Source organism: Hemiscyllium ocellatum, chromosome 9 (assembly GCF_020745735.1).
Source record: "Hemiscyllium ocellatum isolate sHemOce1 chromosome 9, sHemOce1.pat.X.cur, whole genome shotgun sequence".
In the NCBI taxonomy this organism is placed as follows: Eukaryota; Metazoa; Chordata; class Chondrichthyes; order Orectolobiformes; family Hemiscylliidae; genus Hemiscyllium; species Hemiscyllium ocellatum.
This window is the reverse complement of record NC_083409.1, coordinates 86,217,084-86,237,456: the sequence shown is the minus strand read 5'-3', so window position 1 is coordinate 86,237,456 and position 20,373 is coordinate 86,217,084. Positions and strand designations below refer to the sequence as shown.

General features: G+C 40.5%; 2 protein-coding genes across 2 annotated transcripts in view; one reads left to right on the top strand and one right to left on the bottom strand.

The window, feature by feature from the left end:
- Window positions 1–661: 661 nt before the first annotated feature.
- On the bottom strand, window positions 662–19,005 carry lrrc41 (leucine rich repeat containing 41). Its single transcript, XM_060830541.1, has 10 exons — window positions 18,623–19,005; window positions 17,475–17,561; window positions 16,096–16,166; window positions 13,328–14,996; window positions 9,923–10,162; window positions 9,405–9,569; window positions 8,869–8,967; window positions 7,614–7,736; window positions 3,688–3,763; window positions 662–1,465 (listed from the first exon to the last, which is right to left on the bottom strand). The coding sequence occupies exons 1-10, from the start codon at window positions 18,738–18,740 to the stop codon at window positions 1,225–1,227; spliced, it is 2,889 nt and encodes a 962-aa protein (XP_060686524.1). The 5' UTR covers window positions 18,741–19,005; the 3' UTR covers window positions 662–1,224.
- atpaf1 (ATP synthase mitochondrial F1 complex assembly factor 1) overlaps window positions 18,807–20,373 on the top strand; it is a 30,948-nt gene continuing 29,381 nt past the window's right edge. The window contains exon 1 of the mRNA XM_060830542.1: window positions 18,807–19,278. Coding sequence (XP_060686525.1) covers window positions 18,968–19,278 — 311 coding nt within the window. The 5' untranslated portion in view covers window positions 18,807–18,967. The remainder of the gene's footprint in view (window positions 19,279–20,373) is intronic.

The following is a 20,373-nucleotide window of genomic DNA, read 5'->3' as shown; positions in this document are numbered from 1 at the left end:
ACAATTTTAACATTACAGTTGCAAAAATGAGTTATATTGGACTTAAAATGTTGACTCTGCCTCTCTCTCTCTCCAATGATACTGCCAGACCTGCTGCATTTCTCCAGCATTTTCTGTTGAATTTTGCTTTTAATTAATGATACAGGCTGGATTTTTTTTTATTATTGTACCAGCTCTGAGTGAACAGAAGCTCTGACACTCCTGTTCTCTTCTTTACACTACCACCTAACTGCAGTAGTGCTTATTTTACAGGGTGAATTATATATTGTGATTGTCTTCCATCTCATTGAAGGAGGGTGGTCAACTCTCATATATTGCCTGATGTAGTTCAGGAACCCCATTCTGGCATGGCAATCTCTACCCATTTGCTGCAGAGTAAGACAGTGGGCAGAGAAGATGCAGTGGCCTGTTTTCTCTGGGCCTGGTTTTCATTTAATTTCTGCTCCCTCTTCCACTGCCCTACTGAACAGTTAGCCTCCAGCGGTCACAGCTGTCAGTGTCAAGATCCACCATCTTTGATTGCAGGGGTCTCTGTTAAGGTAATGGATGCTAGGAAGCTGTGATCCAGTGATCGATTCACCATACAGGTTATACAGCCATCATAATGGCTATGTAAAGCTAAGCTTAAATCACATTTGTGTATGCAAACAAAATAAGCTACTTTTCAGAGCAAAGAACTTTATGAACATAACAAAGTTCACAATAATTAGAATATTAAAACAATATCTAGAAAACAATGTTAGGGGATCAGTAGAAGTTGTTTACTAACACTGTAGCTCAACATATTGTGAAGTGGTTGTCAACCCACCCTCAATAGAGGGCGCACCAGTTTCTTTCAAAACAGAAAAACTAAAATACTTTAGTACAAATTGCTACACTAAATAAATTCTAAAACAAAAACCAAGAAACAAAATCCAATTGCATCACTCATTTTCCCTCCCAAATCATACAAAGTTATGAAGTAGCCCATTATTTATACTGCCAGTGGTGCTCTGGACCAGGTTGGATCCTAAGCCAGCCAAGCAAGAAAGAAAGATGATTTCTAACTACATGATTGGCACATTTGTTTTTCTTGGGGCTGCATTCAGTCCTGTATAAATGCATGAAAACACTCCAATTGCAATAATCAGAATGGTTCAGGATGTACGTGAAGTAAAATAATCAAATTATCTGAAGCTAGTAAGTTGTAATAGTCCAGAACAAGGCCACTGGATGTTGGAATGTCTACATTACACTGATGTGGTCAGCAAATGCTTGCGATGGCTCAGTAAGAGACTGTATTGTGATGACATGACATTTGTTTTTGAAGAGTTCAAGTGCTTCCTGAGTAAGCGCTGGCTCTCTGAAGAACAAGTTCTCGCTTATGTTTAATTCCTTCAGTTTCAGCCCACCAAATTGTTCTGATTCAGAGGTCAGAAGTAGCTTTGCAAACTTGAGTAATCCATCTCCTCGAATACAATTTGCACTTTTAAAACAAAATCATAAATGAGATTTCATTCATTTGAGTCATTAACCAATAATTCATTTTGTTGAGCCTATTATGTAATAAAGACCTTTACAAGTAGGGTTAAACATAATTAATTCAAATATCCAGTCAGCTTTGCTTCAAAAGTAACCTCAACTATGACTAAATCTCAAAATGTGGATTTGCCAATCAGACTCTCACTCTGCTCTGTTCACGACAGCATTATGGAATTGGATAGAGATCCATCGCCTTTGAAATTAGCACAAAATTAAAATACTCCACTCATTTGTTATATCCTTCAAATATTTCAGAAGATATAATGATCCACTTTTTTTTTCCCTTTACTGAAATCGTCTAAATAAATGCATATACTGTCAATGGTCTCTGCAGCTTGAAGACAGATAGAATGTAAATCTCTGCTGGGCTAGGAAACAACAGCCATCAATGGTAGTTTACGTATAAACAAAATATGCTACTCTGAAAAGTGAGGTACACCTCGGTAGAATGAAGCACCATCAATGTGGTGCTGAATGAAAGTACGATCAAAACTGAGGTCATCCACAATCTGGGTTACTGATCTCAGCTGTAGCAAAGGTTGGGAGCCTAGTCCCACTTCTACCAGAACACAAATCCTGGGCTGCCTCTCTTCATTTCAAAGTAACTAATTCCAAAACAATAAAAACAGAGGCCTGAAATTAGATGACCTAGCACAAGCTGAGAACAACATTGGAAGGTACAGCAAAGCAGAAATTTTGGAAAAGGGAACATAGGAAACCTATTTGAGGTTGATTGAAGAGAAATTATCATCTCTAATTTTTATCATACTGAATGGTTAGCTACCACAAAAGGACGGGTTTTGTTTCTGGTCCTGGAATGTGAGCACAAGTAATTTCATGCCATTTTTAAAAACCTAAGAACAACCTTGGACCAAGTGATTACACCTTCTCAGCCAACTGGATTGATGAGAGCAGAGTGGTGGACGTAATCTATATGGACTTCAGTAAGGCATTTGACAAGGTTCCCCATGGGAAACTGGTTAGCAAGGTTAGATCTCACAGAATATAGGGAGAACTAGCCATTTGGATACAGAACTGGCTCAAAGGTAGAAAACAGAAGATGGTGGCAGAGGGTTGTTTTTCAGACTGGAGGCCTGTGACCAGTGGAGTGCCACAAGGATCAGTGCTGGGTTCATTACTTTTCATCATTAATATAAATGATTTGGATATGAACATAGGAGGTATAGTTAGTATGTTCGCAGATGACACCAAAATTGGAGATGTAGAGGACAGCAAAGAAGGTTACCTCAGATTACTACAGGATCTTGATCAGGTGGACCAAGAGGTTGAGGAGTGGCAGATGGAGTTTAATTTAGGTAATGCGAGGTGCTGCATTTTGGAAAAGCAAATCAGAGCAGGATTTATTCGTTAAATGATAAGGTCCTAGGGAGTGTTGCTGAACAAAGAGACCTTGGAGCACAGGTTCATAACTCCTTGAAATAGAGTCGCAGGGAGACAGGATAGTGAAGATGATGTTTGGTATGTTTTCCTTTACTGGTCAGAGTATTGAGTATAGGAATTGGGAAGTCATGTTGCGGCTGTACAGGACATTGGTTCGGCCACTTTTGGAATATTGCGTGCAATTCTCATCTCCTTCCTTTTGGAAGGATGTTGTGAAACTTGAAAGGGTTCAGAAAACATTTACAAGGACATTGCCAGGGTTGGAGGATTTGAGCTATAGGAAGGGGCTGAATAAGCTGGGGCTGTTTTCCCTGGAGCGTCGGAGGCTGAGGGGTGATCTTATAGAGGTTTACAAAATGATGAAGGGCATGGATAGGATAAATAGACAAAGTCTTTTCCCTGGTGTGGGGGGAATCCAGAACTAGAGGGCATAGGTTTAGGGTAAGGGGGGAAAAATATAAAAGGGACCTAAGGGGCAATGTTTTCACACAGAGAGTGGTGCATATATGAAATGAACTGCCAGAGGATGTGGTAAAGGCTGGTACAATTCCAACATTTAAAAGGCATCTGGATGGGTTTATGAATAGGAAGAGTTTAGAGAGATATGGGCCAAGTGCTGGCAAATAGGACTAGATTAGGTTGGGATATCTGGTCAGCATGAGCAAGTTGGACTGAAGGGTCCATTTCTGTGGTGTACATCTCTATAACTCTATAACTACAGAATGGTGCACATGGAATGAAGAAAGATATTCTAAAAACGATTACCTGACGTTCAGGCTAGAGATGCATGACAACGAATCCTGAGTAAAGAGTTTTGCCAGTGAGAGCAAACCATCATTCCCTGGTAATCACAAGAACAGCAAAGTGATACACAAACTAATAATTAAGAACAGCCATAACTCCAGAATTTTTGACAATTTTATTTTACAAAAGAAATTTGAAATAAACTTATCCGTTGACTTTCTGAAAAACAGTATATGCATGAGTTGGGGGATGGCGGGGGGAGGGGAAGAGGAGGAGGAGGAGGAGGAGGAAGAGGAGGAAGGTGAGTTTTGGAAAGCAATTAGTTGAAAGGAGTTCAAAATTGATCCACCTCCAAAGATTAAGCAAATGTATTGTTAGCTTCTCTTCAAAAATCAATAAGCAACGCACACCCACTTGGTTAAAAGGAACTGTATTTCAGAAACATGCCTTAAATTGTGGTTATGAAAAAATAGATACTTCCTAAAATACTATCAAAAAATAGAATGCGTCAAATCTATTCATATCTAGCCAAAGCTGTGAAGTCAGTTATTGAATGTAACTGATGGTCCCAAGGCCATTTCTATTTCCGCTCATCATCCACCAACAAAACATGGGCATTACATGTCATAATATCAGAAGAAATAGGAGCAGAGTTAGACCATTTAGCCAGCTGCCCCATTCAATAAGATCAGGGCTGATCTGGTTATAGCTGTTATTCCACTCTCCCACCTACCCACCATAAACCCTAGCTCATTTGTTAATTGAAAAGGCAGTCTGACTCAGCCTTAAACACATCGAGTGACCCAGCCTCTACTACTCACTGGAAAAGGGAATTGCAGAGACTAACAATCCTCTAGAAGAGAAAAGAAAATCCTCCTTTGTCTTAAAAAGAGACATTTTTACTTTTAAACTGTGTTCCAGCTCTGGATTTCACCAGGAGGGGAAATACCATATCAGCAGCTACCCAGCCAAGCCCCTTCAGAATATTATGTTGCAATCAGATCACTTCTCATTCTTCTGAACTCCAACAAGCACGAATCCAACCTGTTCAATCTTTCCTTGTAAGGCAACCATTTCACAGGATTGTTTAAAGCATTGTATGTGCTATGGCTGCAGGAAGGGAAAGCTGGAGGCATGTCTGGCACTTACTTGTATGTTTTAAGCCTTATATGGTTGTAATGTTTTATATATGAAAAGCATTCCTTATAACTATAACTGCTGATTCCTTTATATCTTCAGAGCTAAAAAGAGGTTGAAGTTCCACTTGATTTCCTGTCCTTCCAAAACAAACATGTATAGTGCTGGCAGTTCACCAATTCAGTAGTAATGAAGCCATAAAAATACAGTAGGCACACAGAACAGGAACAAATACAAAAACTAAAAACACGTTCTATTCATAATCAGAAGAAAATTATCAAATCAAACTGATAGCTACAAAAGTATCAAAGAACAGGTGAGACTTTTTGGTTCTGAGAATCAAGATATTTAATCTGACTGCTAGAATTGACCAGAGGGCCAAGAGGAGTGACTAAACAACAAAAAACAAAAAGAGATTAGAAAAGGTTGGAACTTTGTAAATAGTGGTGAATGAAGGCATACTTGTTAACTAATTTCTTTACACCGGTTTTCACAAGGGAAGACTTTTGGGCAGATTCCAAAAATGGGTCGGGCCTTCATGTCATGAAGAAACTGAAATGCTTTAATGATTACAGGCACATGGAAAACACTGCAATTGTATTGTGAAAAACAGTGCGTCAGAAAATTTTTATTAGCTATTAACCAATTAAACATTTCAATAAATGAAATGGTAACACAAAATGTGTCAGTGTATTTGAATGCATGCTATAGGACAATGTGCCCAGCCAAAGCATTATGCATTACAGTGAAAAGAATCATTGCTCCCTCACATATCTCAAAAATGTAAGAGCATAAAACAAGATTAATCAATAATCTCACTGGGCAACAATGATCACAGTTATAACAGAATTTCACACTTGTTTTGAAGGTGAGAAATTTGGATGCAAGTGTTTTAAATCTGATCTTAAACAACGATTAATAAGGGCACGAAGGCAGATTTTACTAAAGTGCATTGGTTTCTGTTTTCCAGGGTTGGTAGATCAGTTAATTTGATATTTGGTTTGTGAAGCAGAGTAATGTCAACAGAACGGCCACAATTACTGCAGTGGCTGAGGTTACCATGAAGGACCTCCCTTCTCAACCTCTTAGAATCCCCACAGTGTGGAAATTGTTGACCCTCCAAAGAGGGTCCCCAGACCCAGACTCTACATTTACACCTGTCTAATGCACCTGACCTACACATCCGTGAACACAATGGGCAATTAAGCATGGCCAATTCATCTAACCTGCACATCTTTGGTCTGTGGAAGGAAACCAGAACACCCGGAGGAAACCCACGCAGGCACAGGGAGAATGCGCAAACTCCATACAGACAGTCCCCCGAAGTGGTAATCAAACCCAGGTCCCTGGCGCTGTGAGGCAGCAGTGCTAATCACTGAGCCACCATGTCGCTCACAGAGGTCACCACGCCTCTTGGAACCCCATAGCCCCAATAGTGTGGGTGACTCTTAACTATCCTCTGGGCAACTGGTGATGGGCACTAAATGCTGGACTAGCCCATGAATGAATAAAAAAAAATGAAAAACTTAATGATGAAACCAAAACATGTAGGAAAGTAAGCTAAGGTAAAATGTCCATTAAAGTTGGCTGTAAGAATGAAAAAAATGCCGAGTTTGCAGAAATAGGTGGTATAAAGGGATCTGGGTTAGTAAAATCAGTATGTAAGTATAACACCCGTTTAGGAAAGCAATTAGAAAGCTCATGTCTATTGCAAAAAGGAACAAAATATAAAAAAAGAGAGGTTTCACAGGAGCTGCACAGAGACTCAATGACCCCCATCAGGAGTATTGTACATCGTTCTGGCCTCATTATTTAATTAACGTATCCAGGTAATTGGATTAGTTATTCAGAGAAGTCTCACTCAGCTTACACCCTGAGGAATCGGTATATCTTATTGAGAAAGATTGGATGTTTAGAATTTAGAAGGAGTAGTAATCTTCATGAAATATGCAAAATCCTGAGAAGACTTTGTATGGTGGATACGAAAAAAATCTTCTCTCCTGAGGGAGATGAGAATTAAGGTTCATAGATTAAGAATAAGAGGTCTTGCTTTTATGATTGAAAGGATGTTTTCTACCCCCTCTGTGGCTTATTAGTATGTGGAATTCTCTTTCGCACAAAGCAGTGGAGGTGAGGAAATTCATTGAATTTATTCAAGGTTGAGTAAAATAGACAAGGGAGTCAAAGCAGCTGTTGATGGAAGGGGAGGGAAGAGTGAGAGTGAGAGTGTGAGTTAAAAGCGGTGAACACTAAGATGGAATTGCAATCATAACCAAATTAGCCGTGATCTTTTTTTTAAGATTCCCTACAGTGTGGAAACAGGCCCTTTTGCCCAACTGGTCCACACCGACCCTCCGAGAGTAATCCATCCAGACCCATTTTCCCTCTGACTAATGTACCTAAAACTATGGGCAATTTATCATGGCCAATTCACCTGACCTGCACATCTTTAGAGTGTGGGAGGAAACCGGAGCACCCGGAGGAAGCCCATGCAGACACAGGGAGAACGTGCAAACTCCACACAGACAGTTGCCCGAGGCTGGAATCAAACCTGGAACCCTGATGCTGTGAGACAGCAGTGCTAACTACTGAGCCACCGTGCCACCTGAATGGCCTGTTCCTGCTCCCAAGTCCTATAATCTCTGGACGGTTTAGATTTCCTATTTTAACTGACACAACTGGAACACAGCTGAGGAATAAACGGTAGCATGATTAAAAATGCTGTTAATTTCTCTCAATATTGTTTCAAATTATAACATGAGACCTAAACCTCAAGTTGAGTGGGTGAGAATAAACCGAGACATACCAACCTAATCGGTTCGCAGGTAAAGACAGGAATTTGAGAGACTGATTTTGTTTCAGAGCAGTGATGATTTCTGACACAGTTTCTGCTGTTTGTCTCTCAAACAAACGACAGTTATCCAATGTTAAACCTGTGAATGTAAAGTTGAAAAAGACTTTCTTATTCATTACACCAAAGGCCTTTGCTGTGATATCATACATGTCATGTTTGCAATTCCTCGAAAAGTCAAGACATAAATGAGAGGTCTTGCGTCAATATTATGCCTTTCACAACTTGAAGACATCCCAAATATTTTGTGGTCAATTAAGTAGTTCTAAAATAATCACTGTTGTAGAAAAACAAAAAAGCCAATTTGTACATTGTCACAGAAATATGATAAAGATGTAACAACCTATTGAGTGTTGGTTGAGATATAAACATGGGTCACAACACTGGAAAAACACCTTTGCTTTTCTTCAAATAGTACCATGGGATACTTTATGAATGCCTATGGAGGTCAAACAGGGCTTTGGTTTAAAGTTTCAACTAAAAGTAGAGAAAAGCAGTGACCTAATGTGGGCCAGTAATGGTGCATTGGTATTGTTCCTAGACTAGCAATCAAAGAGATAGCAATGTTCTGGGGACGTGGGTTCAAATCCCAGAGAAGCAGATAGTGGAATTTGAATTAAACTTCTTTTTAAAAAATCTGAAATTAAAAGTCTAATGATTGCCATGAAACCATTGTCCATTGTTGAAAAAAAATATATCTGGTTCACTAACATCCTTTAGGGAAGGAAATTGCCATCCTTACCAGATCTGATCTACATGTGACTCCAGATCTACAGCAATGTGGTTCAAATGGTCTAATTCTCCTCCGGTATCTTATGATCCATGGTCACTCCCCCACCACCAAATAAATAAGATGGACAATAAAAGCTAGCCCAGCCAGCGACACCTTCACCCCATGAATAAATGTTAAAAAAAACAGAACCGAGAGCCTCTACTGACCAATTTCAGTGATAGTCACAGTGTTATGTGAACTGATCACATTCGCGCCAGGAGCACAGTGAACCCAATTCCTGCATTCCATTTCTATATTTCAGGAAAAAGGCTTGAGGGAGAAGATTACTAAATTGTGATGCGTATCTTGAAGCAGTACTTACAATTTCAAATTGTATGAGAATTCAGTGCATTACGTTGTGTTACACTTAATGAAAGATAAGCACAGTTCAGACAGTAATTACAACTCGGTTTTGTCCACTACAGGATTTGCTTGTTCTTACCTTTAAGAGGAGCACTGCGTAAAAGACCTAGAACTTCCTTAAAGCAAACAGCAAGATTAACATCTTGTATGGTAACCCAATCCAACGCAGAGAGAAAGTCTAGGAGACAAATTGACCATTACAATCATTTAAGATGCTGCTTTTCAAAGAGAAATAACAGTTCAATATTTTGTCTTGCCGGTTCAATAAAAGCTTATCTTCTTAAACTCTTGTCTCATAAAATATTAGGCATCAACACCAGAAAATCACTGGAATCTCCAAGCAATGGGTCATCCAAGGGGGAATAAAGATTAATGAGCTATGCATTAGGCGTATCACAGTCAACACAGAATAGTTGGAAATCATGCAGATACAGGGCTGCGCCAGAGTCAATAAGCATTTGCTTGCTATAGGGAAAATTCCAGATGCTTTATGATTGTTTAAAGCAAAGGAATCACTGGTTCACAGGATGACATTGTATTACACAAAACTGGTTCAAATTAAAACAAAACGCCTTTGGCAAACTTATCCCTTTAGTAGTGTACATTACCACGCACATGTAGTCGCGTGCAACAGCTTGCCAAGGTCCTCTGGAGTTCTGAATGATGCCCTGTGCAGACACAGACGTCTGAGGAATTTCAATTCTCTTAAAACAGGCAAGAGCAAGTCAACCTGGAGAGGTTTATTAGTCCAACTCAGACTCAAATCCTCCAAATAGCTCTCTGAGAAAACACAACAGCAAACAATTAACCAAAATCCAAAACTGAACATCCACATCAAAGCAGAACTCTTGTTTAAAATACGTTAAAACATACTTGTGCAATTGAGGAGTAACTACCATCAACAAGTTGACTAAATTATGAAAATATGCATTTCAACCTATCAGCTCTTCCTATTCCACCAATTCTCCTGTCGACTGTCTGTAGCCTAATCACGATTACACAGACAGCATGATAGGCATGTTTTTAAAATCCCAACCAATTGGATGTCAAGTAAATCAGGACTTTTCAACCACATTTATTTTGGAAAGTGGTGCAATTATTTCATGTTTATTTTTTAAAAATGTATTTCTCACCTGTTCCCTCTTCAACAACCATCGACATCTCTTTCTCCAGAGCTTCGTTTTGTATTTCTAGCAGGAAGCCCAAGTTGAACGTGTGCAGGCGGGGGAAGATGCTGAGCAGGATTTTAACTAGCTTTATCATGGGAAGATGAAGGATATCATCTTTTAATACAAGAGTGGAAAGACTGTTGTCATTGCATTGAGAGAGGACATAGAGTTCCTTGAGAATCAGAAAGATGGCAGGACCTAGACCTTAAAGTGGAAGCAACAACAGAGTATAACTAATGATATCTGTGTAAAGCAGACAACATGTAAGAATAAATTACTACAGATGCTGGAATCTGTAATGAAAACAACAAATGCTAGAGATCACAGCACATCAGGCAGCATCTATGGAGAGAGAGCAAACTAACATTTCGAATCTAGATGACTCATCATCAGAGCTGAAGTGAAGTGGTGGAATGGACAGCATTTATGCTATAGTTTGGGGGCAGGTGGGGTAGTGGGTGCAGGGTGCTGATCGAGAAAAGATGTTGATAGTTCAGATGAAGTGATAACAACTAAAAGGGAAGAAATGGGAGCTATTCACAATTTAAAGGTGTTGAACTCAATATGAAGTTCAGAAGGTAGTAAAGTACCTCGTCTGAAGATGAGATGTTCCTCCAGTTTGCGCTGTGATTGATTACAACTTTGCGGCATGTCGAGGACAGACAAGTGGGTGTGAGGGCAAGATGCTATGTTAAAATGACCGGCTATGGGAAGGTTAGGGTCCTGCTTGTGCACAGACCGGAGGTGTTCCGCAAAGCGATCACCCAGTCTGCGTTTGGTTTCTCCAATGTGGAGTTGGCCACATTGGGTGCAGCAAATACAATACACGCGATTGGAGGAGGTTCAGGTGAAATGCTGCTTCATCTGGAAAGATAGTTTAGGTCCTTGGATGGTAAGCAGGAAGGAGATGAAAGGGCAGATGTTTCATGGGAAGGACAGAAGGGGATATGTTGGGGCTGTGAAATGGAATATGACGACCAGGAGGGAACGATCCCTATAAAATGCTGACAGGGGTAGTAAGGGGAAGATGTGTTTGGTGGTGGCATTCTGCAGTTGTCTGAAATAGAGAATGATCCTTTGAATGCAGAGGCTGGTGGGATGAAAAGTGAGGTAAAGGTGAACCCAATCATGCTGTTGTGAGTGATGGAAAGGGGCAAGTGCAGAATCAAGGGTGATTGGTTGGATGCGAAACAGAGAGGTCAAGGAAAGGAAGGGAAGTGTTGGAAATGGACCATGTGAAAGTTATAGAGGGATAGAAATTGCAACCAAGACGAATGAAGGTTTCAAAGTCATGGCATGAGCATGGAGTGGCACTGAAGCAGTTGTTGCATATCAAATAAAAGTTATGGGAGGGGACCAGTATAAGACTGGAATGAGGATGGTTCCACATAACTATAGAGAGGCAGGCATAACTGGGACCCATGTGGTTGCCCTTAGCAACTTCTTTCCCTTGGCAGAAGTGAGATAACTTAAAAGAGAAATTGTTCAGTGAGTGAACAAGTTCAGCCATGCAGCAGAGAGTGGTGGTGGATGGGGATTATTCAGGCCGTGCTTCCACCCCTACACCACCCCACTCACTCACAACAAGACCGTGTTCTCACTTTTCATCTCACCAGCGTCCACATTCCAAAGATCAGTTTCAGACAACTCCAGCAGTACGCCACCAACAAACACATTATCCCCCCCTACTCCCACTGTCTGCATTTCATAGGGATCATTCTCTCTGGGACACCCCAATACATTCCACAACCTCCAACACCCTCCACCAACCTTCCCATGTAACTGCAGAAGGTGCAATACTTGCCCCTTCACCTCCTCCCTGCTCACCATCCAAAGATCCTAAACAGTCTTTCCAGGTGGAGTAGCATTTCACGTGAACCTCTCTCAATCTTGTGTATTGTATTCGCTGCACCCAATGTGGCCTACTTTGCATTGTAGAAACCAAATGCAGACTGGGTGACTGCTTTGTAGAACATCTCCTGTCTGTATGCAAGCATGACCCTGACTTTCCTGTAGCCAGTCAGTTTAACACAGCATCCTGCTCTCATGCCCACTTGTCTGTCCTCGGCATGCTGCAATGTTCCAGTGAAACAGCGCAAACTGGAGGAACAACATCTCATCTTCAGACGAGGCACTTTATAGTCTTATGGACTTAATATTGAGCTCAACACCTTTCAATTGTAAACTAGCTCCCATTTCTTTGCTTTCTTTTAGCGTGTTATCATGTCCTCTCTCCCCTATCCCCTTCATTGTAGGGACGGTCTGTCCTCTCAAGTCTGACAGGAGAGGCACATTTGTTCTGCCATTCTCACATTCCGATCGTTTAATCTGAACAATCAACACCTTTTCTCCATCAGCACTCTACACCCACTATCCTTCACCACCTGCTGCCAAATTACTGTATAGCATTTCATTTTAGTTTTGAAGAAGTCATCTAGACTCGAAACATTAGCTTCCTCTCTCTCCATGGATGCGGTCTGACCTGCTGTGATCTCCAGCATTTGTTGTTTTCAAAGCAGACACCATTTACTTTACCATTACTTCATGTGTCATAAATTTAAATTTTTGTTGATATTTCCAGTTGAGCAAACCCCAATCTACATGCTAGTTAGGAGGCCACTGACCATTACTAACAAGTGATTTGCTGATCCTATCTAGGCTGAGGAATGGGGTGATTACTGAAACTAGTTTAAAGAAAAGTTTGTGAGAAAATTTGTAGCTCGGGTGCTCGTTGTTGTGGTTCTGTTCGCCGAGCTGGGAATTTGTGTTGCAGACGTTTCATCCCTTGTCTAGGTGACATCCTCAGTGCTTGGGAGGCTCCCAAGCATTGAGGATGTCACTGAGACAGGGGACGAAACGTCTGCAACACAAATTCACAGCTCGGTGAACAGAACCACAACAGTTTAAAGAAAAGCCTTCACTAGGATATTAAAATACCAACATAACAACTTGTCAGTACATACTGGATCAGAATAATGGTAACTCCACAATTTTTATCCCAGTGATGAACTGAAGTGAAGTAAATAATTAAGAAAATTTAAACATTAAATTTGATAACATTTCTGACAAATAGGCATGATACTTGCAAGAAATGTTTTAAAAGAAAAATCCCAGGCAAAACCTGCAATCAGGTGCTCAGAACCTAGTGTTCAATTCCATATTTTATTTTGAGAGGGAAATAGAAGAGAAATCCTTTATCAGGATATTAAACAAAGGCTTATCTTTTGCTGTTACACCAACTAGCAATAGATGAAACATTAATTCAATATAATTGTGCTTAAGGTTGGTGTAGCTCCATGCTTTGGATTTGCGATAGAACCAAAACTGCGTGATGCTTTTATTTCAGCTCTACAAACCTCACAAACTAACCATTATATTCCAAGACGAGTTTCTGGAGGGTCACCCATGAACTGAGCAACTTGGACAGCATTATGGAAGACTTGTACGTCAGTGAAACTGATGTTATTTCCAGCACTGATACACTTCTCAGGGAAAGCTCAGGAGGGTGGGAAAGAGGTGTGCTGTCCACTTGCTCTTGGTCAAAGCAATCAAAGTTATTCAAACCATTCAACAGATTGTCATTGTTTTCAGCAGTGCCTGAGGTATTCTGCTCAGTGTCTGTTTTATTTCCACCCATCATGAAAATATAATCATAGATGTCCTCTGAGTTCTTAATTACTTCAGATAAATCAGTACTCTTTGATTGTGCAGCTGACTGGATATTCAACATATCAGTCAGTCTGGGCTTTTTACACGTTTTTTGGTTTATAAAACATGACAGTCGAGCTTCTGAGGTCCATGGGCTTGAATTGAGAAGAGAAGACTCATTTGTTGATTCAAATCCCTCAGAACACATACCAGGAGATCCTGAACACTTTGAAAAACTTTCATTTAATTTAGCATAAGTTTGCAGCTCTGCGATTGCAGCACTTTGTTTATCAGCACTAAGAGTACACTCACAAACGGACACAAGTTGTTCTGAAGTCTGAGTGATCCCATTGGATGATGTTGGGTCTACAAATGTTCCTCTATTAGTTCCATGGGAGTAATTTGGGTTTCCTTTAGAACCATGGTGATACTGCTCAGGAGGTATAGGCTCTCCCACAACTCCACTGCATGCACAAGAATACAATGAGCCATTTAAATCTTTCTGCCCTTTGCAACAATTGCTTTCATCACAAATCTTGTCAGACGAAATTGGCTGCTGGTCTAATTGACTGCTGTGCGCAGAAGAATTTGGTTCCATTAAAACCATACCATGACTTCCAGAAGAGGATAGCGTTTTACACATTGTGCCACAGGACTTGCGCTTTTTAGGATAGGTCCTATGTGTTTCACAACAACTTGACCTATTTGCCAGACAAAGTTCCTCACACGATGTTCCTTTAGAAGTTACACAATAAGCACTTGTGGACAAAACATTAACAGGAGGCATGTTACCACTTCGAGGCATGATTTTCTCACTATCATCTTTCTGACTAGTAGTAAACGACCAGTCAGATAAAGCACAGTACGCAGTATTTTCATGGTAGCAATCCAATATATTATTTTGCACTGTTGGCTCTTCTGTTTGAACACCCATCTTTAATTTGACCTCATCACAACAATAAGCATACTGATCTTCCTTCTTCCCTTTACGCCAAAATCCTGCACTTGTCCGCAGTATGAGACTTAATAATTCAGGGTGGGGCTCATTCCAATGTGATAATATCACTTCCTTCACACTGCCATGGTGAACAAGACCATGAAGCAACTTTAACAGTGAATGCTCTAGCAATATATCCACAGAACGCAGATGTTGAAACACGAGTTTATGTACCGTGGATGTCAAACGGGCACAAATGCTTGGATTATCAACTAGTTCTTTCACACCTTGAAGCTTGTTGCGTATGACTAGCTTGCTTACATATCGGGATCCAAGTACCAAGGCACAAGAGCGAGAATTAATTAAACGCCTGTCATTCAAGATATCCAATGTTCCCCACAAGACTCCATGAAAGAATGTTTGTAAAAATTTTGTTCTCCAGTTAAAAGGTTCCTACAGTATTGAAAAGAATGATCAGTACACAAAATTGACAACATGATGGCAATTTTAAAGTCAACTTAAATTCTTAAGAAGAATCTTTAATTCTAGAATAGTTTTTCTCAAGCAGTTTGTGTCAATTGTTATGCTAACACAACTAGAAAATTCACAAGAGAATGTTCTCTGTCTCTATTGGAAGGGGACAAGAGGTGAAATTTCCATCCAGTCATTGGATCTGGTAGGCCTACCTTTTACATTGAAATAAAGCTGATTGTGTCAAGTAATTTTGAAGCACCGATACCATGGAAAATTAACACAGAAGCAGCACAATATTGTATTACAGGTAATCCAGATAGGTATTGATCTATGCTACATGATATTAACATTTGTCTTGGGGGGCGGGGGGGGCATGTTCACTGATGTCAAATAAATTACAAATCCTCCAGAATATTCTCAACTTGATTTCACACCTTGTAAAAATATTCACTTTTAAACTCAACCACTTCAAATTGAACTCACCATAAGTTACCCTAACAAGGGCTACGTAAAAGAAAAAATATTTTTTCCTTACTTGTTATAAGCTTCTTCAGAATCTGGATGATTCATTGCAGAGGAAAACCAAAAGCAAATAAATAGTCCGATAACACTTTCCATCAAAAGAATAACACTTTTTGTGAGCTTATGTTTTTACAAAATATGGAAAGACAGCAACATTTTTTAAAATTAGATTACCTAGTGCGGAAACAGGCCCTTCGGCCCAACAAGTCCACACCAACCCTACGAAGAGTAACCCACTCAGACCCACTTCCCTCTGTCTAATGCACCTAGCACTATGGGCAATTTAGCATAGCCAATTCACTTAACCTGCACATCTTTGGACTGTGAGAGGAGCACCCAGAGGAAGCCCACGCAGACACAGGGAGAACGTGTAAACTCCATACAGACAGTTGCCTGAGGCTGGAATCGAACCTGGGACCTGGTGCTGTGAGGCAGCAGTGCTAACCACTGAGCCACCGTGCCACCCCACCGTGTTGCATTGAATTCCCGGTTTTTAATTCATAAAAACTAACAGCATAAACTATATGAAAAAACAGATAGACAACGACAAACATACCGTTATTACTTTAGGGTTTGTCCCAATCACATCCTTCCATAGCTGTAGCCAAAGAAATTGAGTCGAAATGCCTAGAAAGTATATTGAGGCACAAAATATAAGTATACCAAATCAGGTTCCAGAGTTAATACTGCATAGGTCTCATCATCTGACCTAACGACTTATACCTGCAGCCACTGTGGCATTGTCGCTTAAGAATTTTTATCAGTGATGATACTGTAATTGAACTGTTTTGGCTCTTGCAGGGTTATCTTTTGAGATGAATGACTGCTGTTATAATGCTGTAACATGGAAGGGGAGGAATACACATGATCCAAACCCAGTAACCTCTACAGCAAAGAACAGATGTAGTTTTTTTTAAGCAAATATGCTTCCACCAACATAGTTGCTACTCTTATTTAAACATCCCAGGATTTCTAAAAGAACAAGGACCTGATTAGAATATCAAAGTGCATCTGTTATGTTGTGTCAGCAATATCCCTTGAGGACATAATAAAAGGTTAATTGTTTATTCCATAATAATGACTAATTGAAAAGGTATAGTCCAGAAAGCTGGATAATTTTCCAGTCTTTCTTTAAACGTGTTACAGGTTCTTCAATATCATCTGAACCAGCAATACAAGCAGATGGGGCTTCAACTTAACAAAACATCTACATGAAAAGCAATTAATTTTTTTTCCAGATGAACGTATAGGTAAAGCAATACCATTTACCACGTAAACATGAACATTATACATTAGAATTTCAGTACATCCCTTGTTCTTACTTCTGATGCAAAGGTGTAATAGATACTGAGTCGAGCAATTAACTAAAATTAATTGTGCATTATTCAACACAACCAGGAGTTTACAAAAGAATTCAAAATATTCAAAAATCTGATTAGATACACATATCTAAATTATCCTTCCATTTTCTAAAATATTAAGGAAAAGTCACAACATCAGATGTTGTGTTTGGACTACTTGTTCAACCAGTCAACCAATTTGGTATATGCATCTTCAAGAGAAATCCCTCCAGATCCTTTTCTTTGATGAAGTTATGAGCATTAACAGTTAAACAAACTGTCATGAAGGAAAAAAAGGTTGATGTTCATAGATTCACACAGTACAGAAACAGACTCTTCAGTCCAACTTGGAATGATATCCCAACTCCTGTACTCAATGCTCTGACCAAAGAAGGCAAACATGCCAATACCTTCTCCACCACTCTGTGTACCTGTGATACTACTTTCAAGTTAAATTTAATAATCAATTGTAAATTTTAATCTTTTAAAATCCCAGTCCAGTAAACATTGCAATTTCCCAAATTCTGGGAATTTGCCAAAGAGTTGTTTAACGGAAGTTCAAAAATTGAGGATGAAATTCCCGCAGTAATTTTACCTTTCTTTACTGCAACCTCTTCAATCCTTTCCAGGTCATATATGTTAAGGTAATTCAACAACTCTCGAAGAATTGCAGTTGGCAAACCTACATATGGAACAAAACACAGCTTGGAGATTTAAAAAGTGGCAGTTAAAAAGCAAGTGCAAACTTTCAGATGAAAATAAATGGCTCTTAAGTTTCACTGAAGATAGACTTTTGTGACCAGTGCAGTCATCAGTAAAAACAAATCAGATTTATACACCTCCACTCGATTTTATTTACAGTAGCTTCTTTGCTTACCACATTTTTAAAGAAAAGGTAATATGAGCAAATTTGTTTTGATCTTTCTCTCTCAGTTTGACAAAGATCATTTGCTCTGACTGGCCTTGTGTTAAACTGTTGACATTTTGAGCAAATGAGACAAAAATATATGGAGGGGTAGATAGTGTTGAAGAAATGGGGAGGCTGCAGATGGACTTGGATGGACTAGAAGGCTGCGCAAAGAAATGGCAGATCGAATACAATATAGGGAAACGTGAGGTCATGAAGTTTGGCAGGAAAAGTACTAAAAACAAAGAAGATTTACAGCCCAGGAACCGGCCCTTCAAGCTTGAGTCGATCCAAATGTACTGTTTAAACCTATCAGTCAATTCCTTAGCATTTGCATCCCTCTGCTCCCCACCTGTCCCGACGCATCTTAAATGAATCTACCATGCCTGCCTCGACGACCTCTGCAGACAATGTGTTCCAAACGTACACCACCCTGTGTGTGAAGTACTTGCCACATGTATCCCCATTAAACTTTCCACCTCTCATCTTGAAAGCATGACCTCTCATTATTGAATCCTTCACCCTGGGAAAAAGCTTGTCCCTATCCACCCTGTCTATATCCTTCATGACTTTGTAAACCTCAATCAGGTCCCCTCTCAATCTCCTTTTTTCTAGTGAAAATAAACCTAACCTACTCAACCTCTCTTCATAGCTAGCACCTTCCATACCAGGCAACATCCTCGTAAACCTTCTCTGCACCATCTCCAAAGCGTCCACATCCTTTTGGTAATGTGGCGACCAGAACTGTACACAATACAGGACCGAATTCTGCTCCTGTATTTTATAAACCTCAGAGATTCAACAAAGTGGTGCTTTAATTACAGCTCCAATCTTACCGCAGACCCCCTGCTCCAGCCTGACCATGTTCTTGCTGATATTCTTTGCACAAATGTTATATAAAGTGGGCACATGGCGGCTGAGGGTCTCATCCTCCTCCTGATTGACCGGCTCCATCCCCCTGGACCACAACCTCACACCGTCTCTACGTCGCCATTTTGAGAAGGTCACTGTCGAGCTGAGCGGCTCTGAGTTCCGTCAACTGAATGAAGTCCGTCACCTCGATATGTTTGAGACATAGGATTATTTTTAATAGCGTAGTACACACTCGCAATGTCATTCAGTAGCGGTGATAATTCCAGTGCTGTGTTTAGTAATAACTGATAAATGGTAACCACAGAAGCATGTATTTGCCCTCCATGTTCGACGTTTGGAAGGTGGAATGTTTCAGCTGGTTCTCAGTTTCCCCTCGGGCCCATGAGATGAGCACCGGGGAGGCGGGTAACATGGCGGCGGTGAGAGAGCTCTGGTCTTTCACTAACCGGAGTCTGGCTGTCAGGAGCCGCTGTCATCTCCCCCTCGGGCTTGGTGTGGTGTCCCATCATCTCCGCACTTTCTCCATCTCCAGCGTTTTAAACCAGGCCGAAAAGGAGCAGGAACTGCAGAAAAATCCTTTCTATAACAAGTATAAGACCAAGATCGAGGAGCTGCGGAGGTGAGGGAGACGCTGTTTTCACCTGCTCTGGTTTAGTATATGATTTACATCCGCATTTACAAACTAATCCCAGATTGTGCCGGTTTGGATTAACACTTATTACCCAGTGCCAATCTCCTGCCTTTTCCCTGAAACCCTATAAGCCATTCCTTCCAAATAGTCATCCAGTGCCCTCTTAAATCCTCAGTTGAACCTGCCGCCACCACATTTTGAGGTAATGCATTCCATATCCTAACTACTCATTGTGTGAAAAAGTTTTATTTTCCTCACATCACTTTGTTTTCAAATTTACACTGAAACTACAGCAGACCAAGCCGACCTTTGCTAGTGTTCATATTCCACACCTCATTGAGTCATAGAGATGTACAGCACGGAAACAGACCCTTTGGTCCAACCCATCCATGCCGACCAGATATCCCAACCCAATCTAGTCCCACCTGCCAGCACCCGGCCATATCCCTCCAAACCTTTCCAATTCATACACCCATCCAAGTGCCTTTTAAATGTTGCAATTGTACCAGCCTCCACCACTTCCTCTGGTAGCTCATTCCATACACGTACCACCCTCTGCGTGAAAATGTTGCCCCCGGGTCTCTTTTATATCTTTCCCCTCTCACCTTAAACCTATGCCCTCTGATTCTGGACTCCCCAACTCCAGGGAGTAGACTTTGTCTATTTATCCTATCCATGCCCCTCATAATTTTGTAAACCTCTATAAGGTCACCCCTCAGCCTCCAACGCTCAAGGGAAAACAGCCTCAGTCTGTTCAGCCTCTCCCTGTAGCTCAGATCCTCCAACCCTGGCAACATCCTTGTAAATCTTTTCTGAACCCTTTCAAGTTTCACAACATCTTTCCGATAGGAAGGAGACCAGAATTGCACGCAACATTCCAACAGTTGCCTAACCAATGTCCTGTACAGTCACAACATGACCTCCCAACTCCTGTACTCAATACTCTGACCAATAAAGGAAGGCAGATAAAACACCTTCTTCACTATCCTATCTATCTGCAACTCCACTTTCAAGGAGCTCCCATCTAAAACCTTCGTTCCCCCAGATCCTATGTTTGCTTATCTTTCAGGTATTAACAATGGG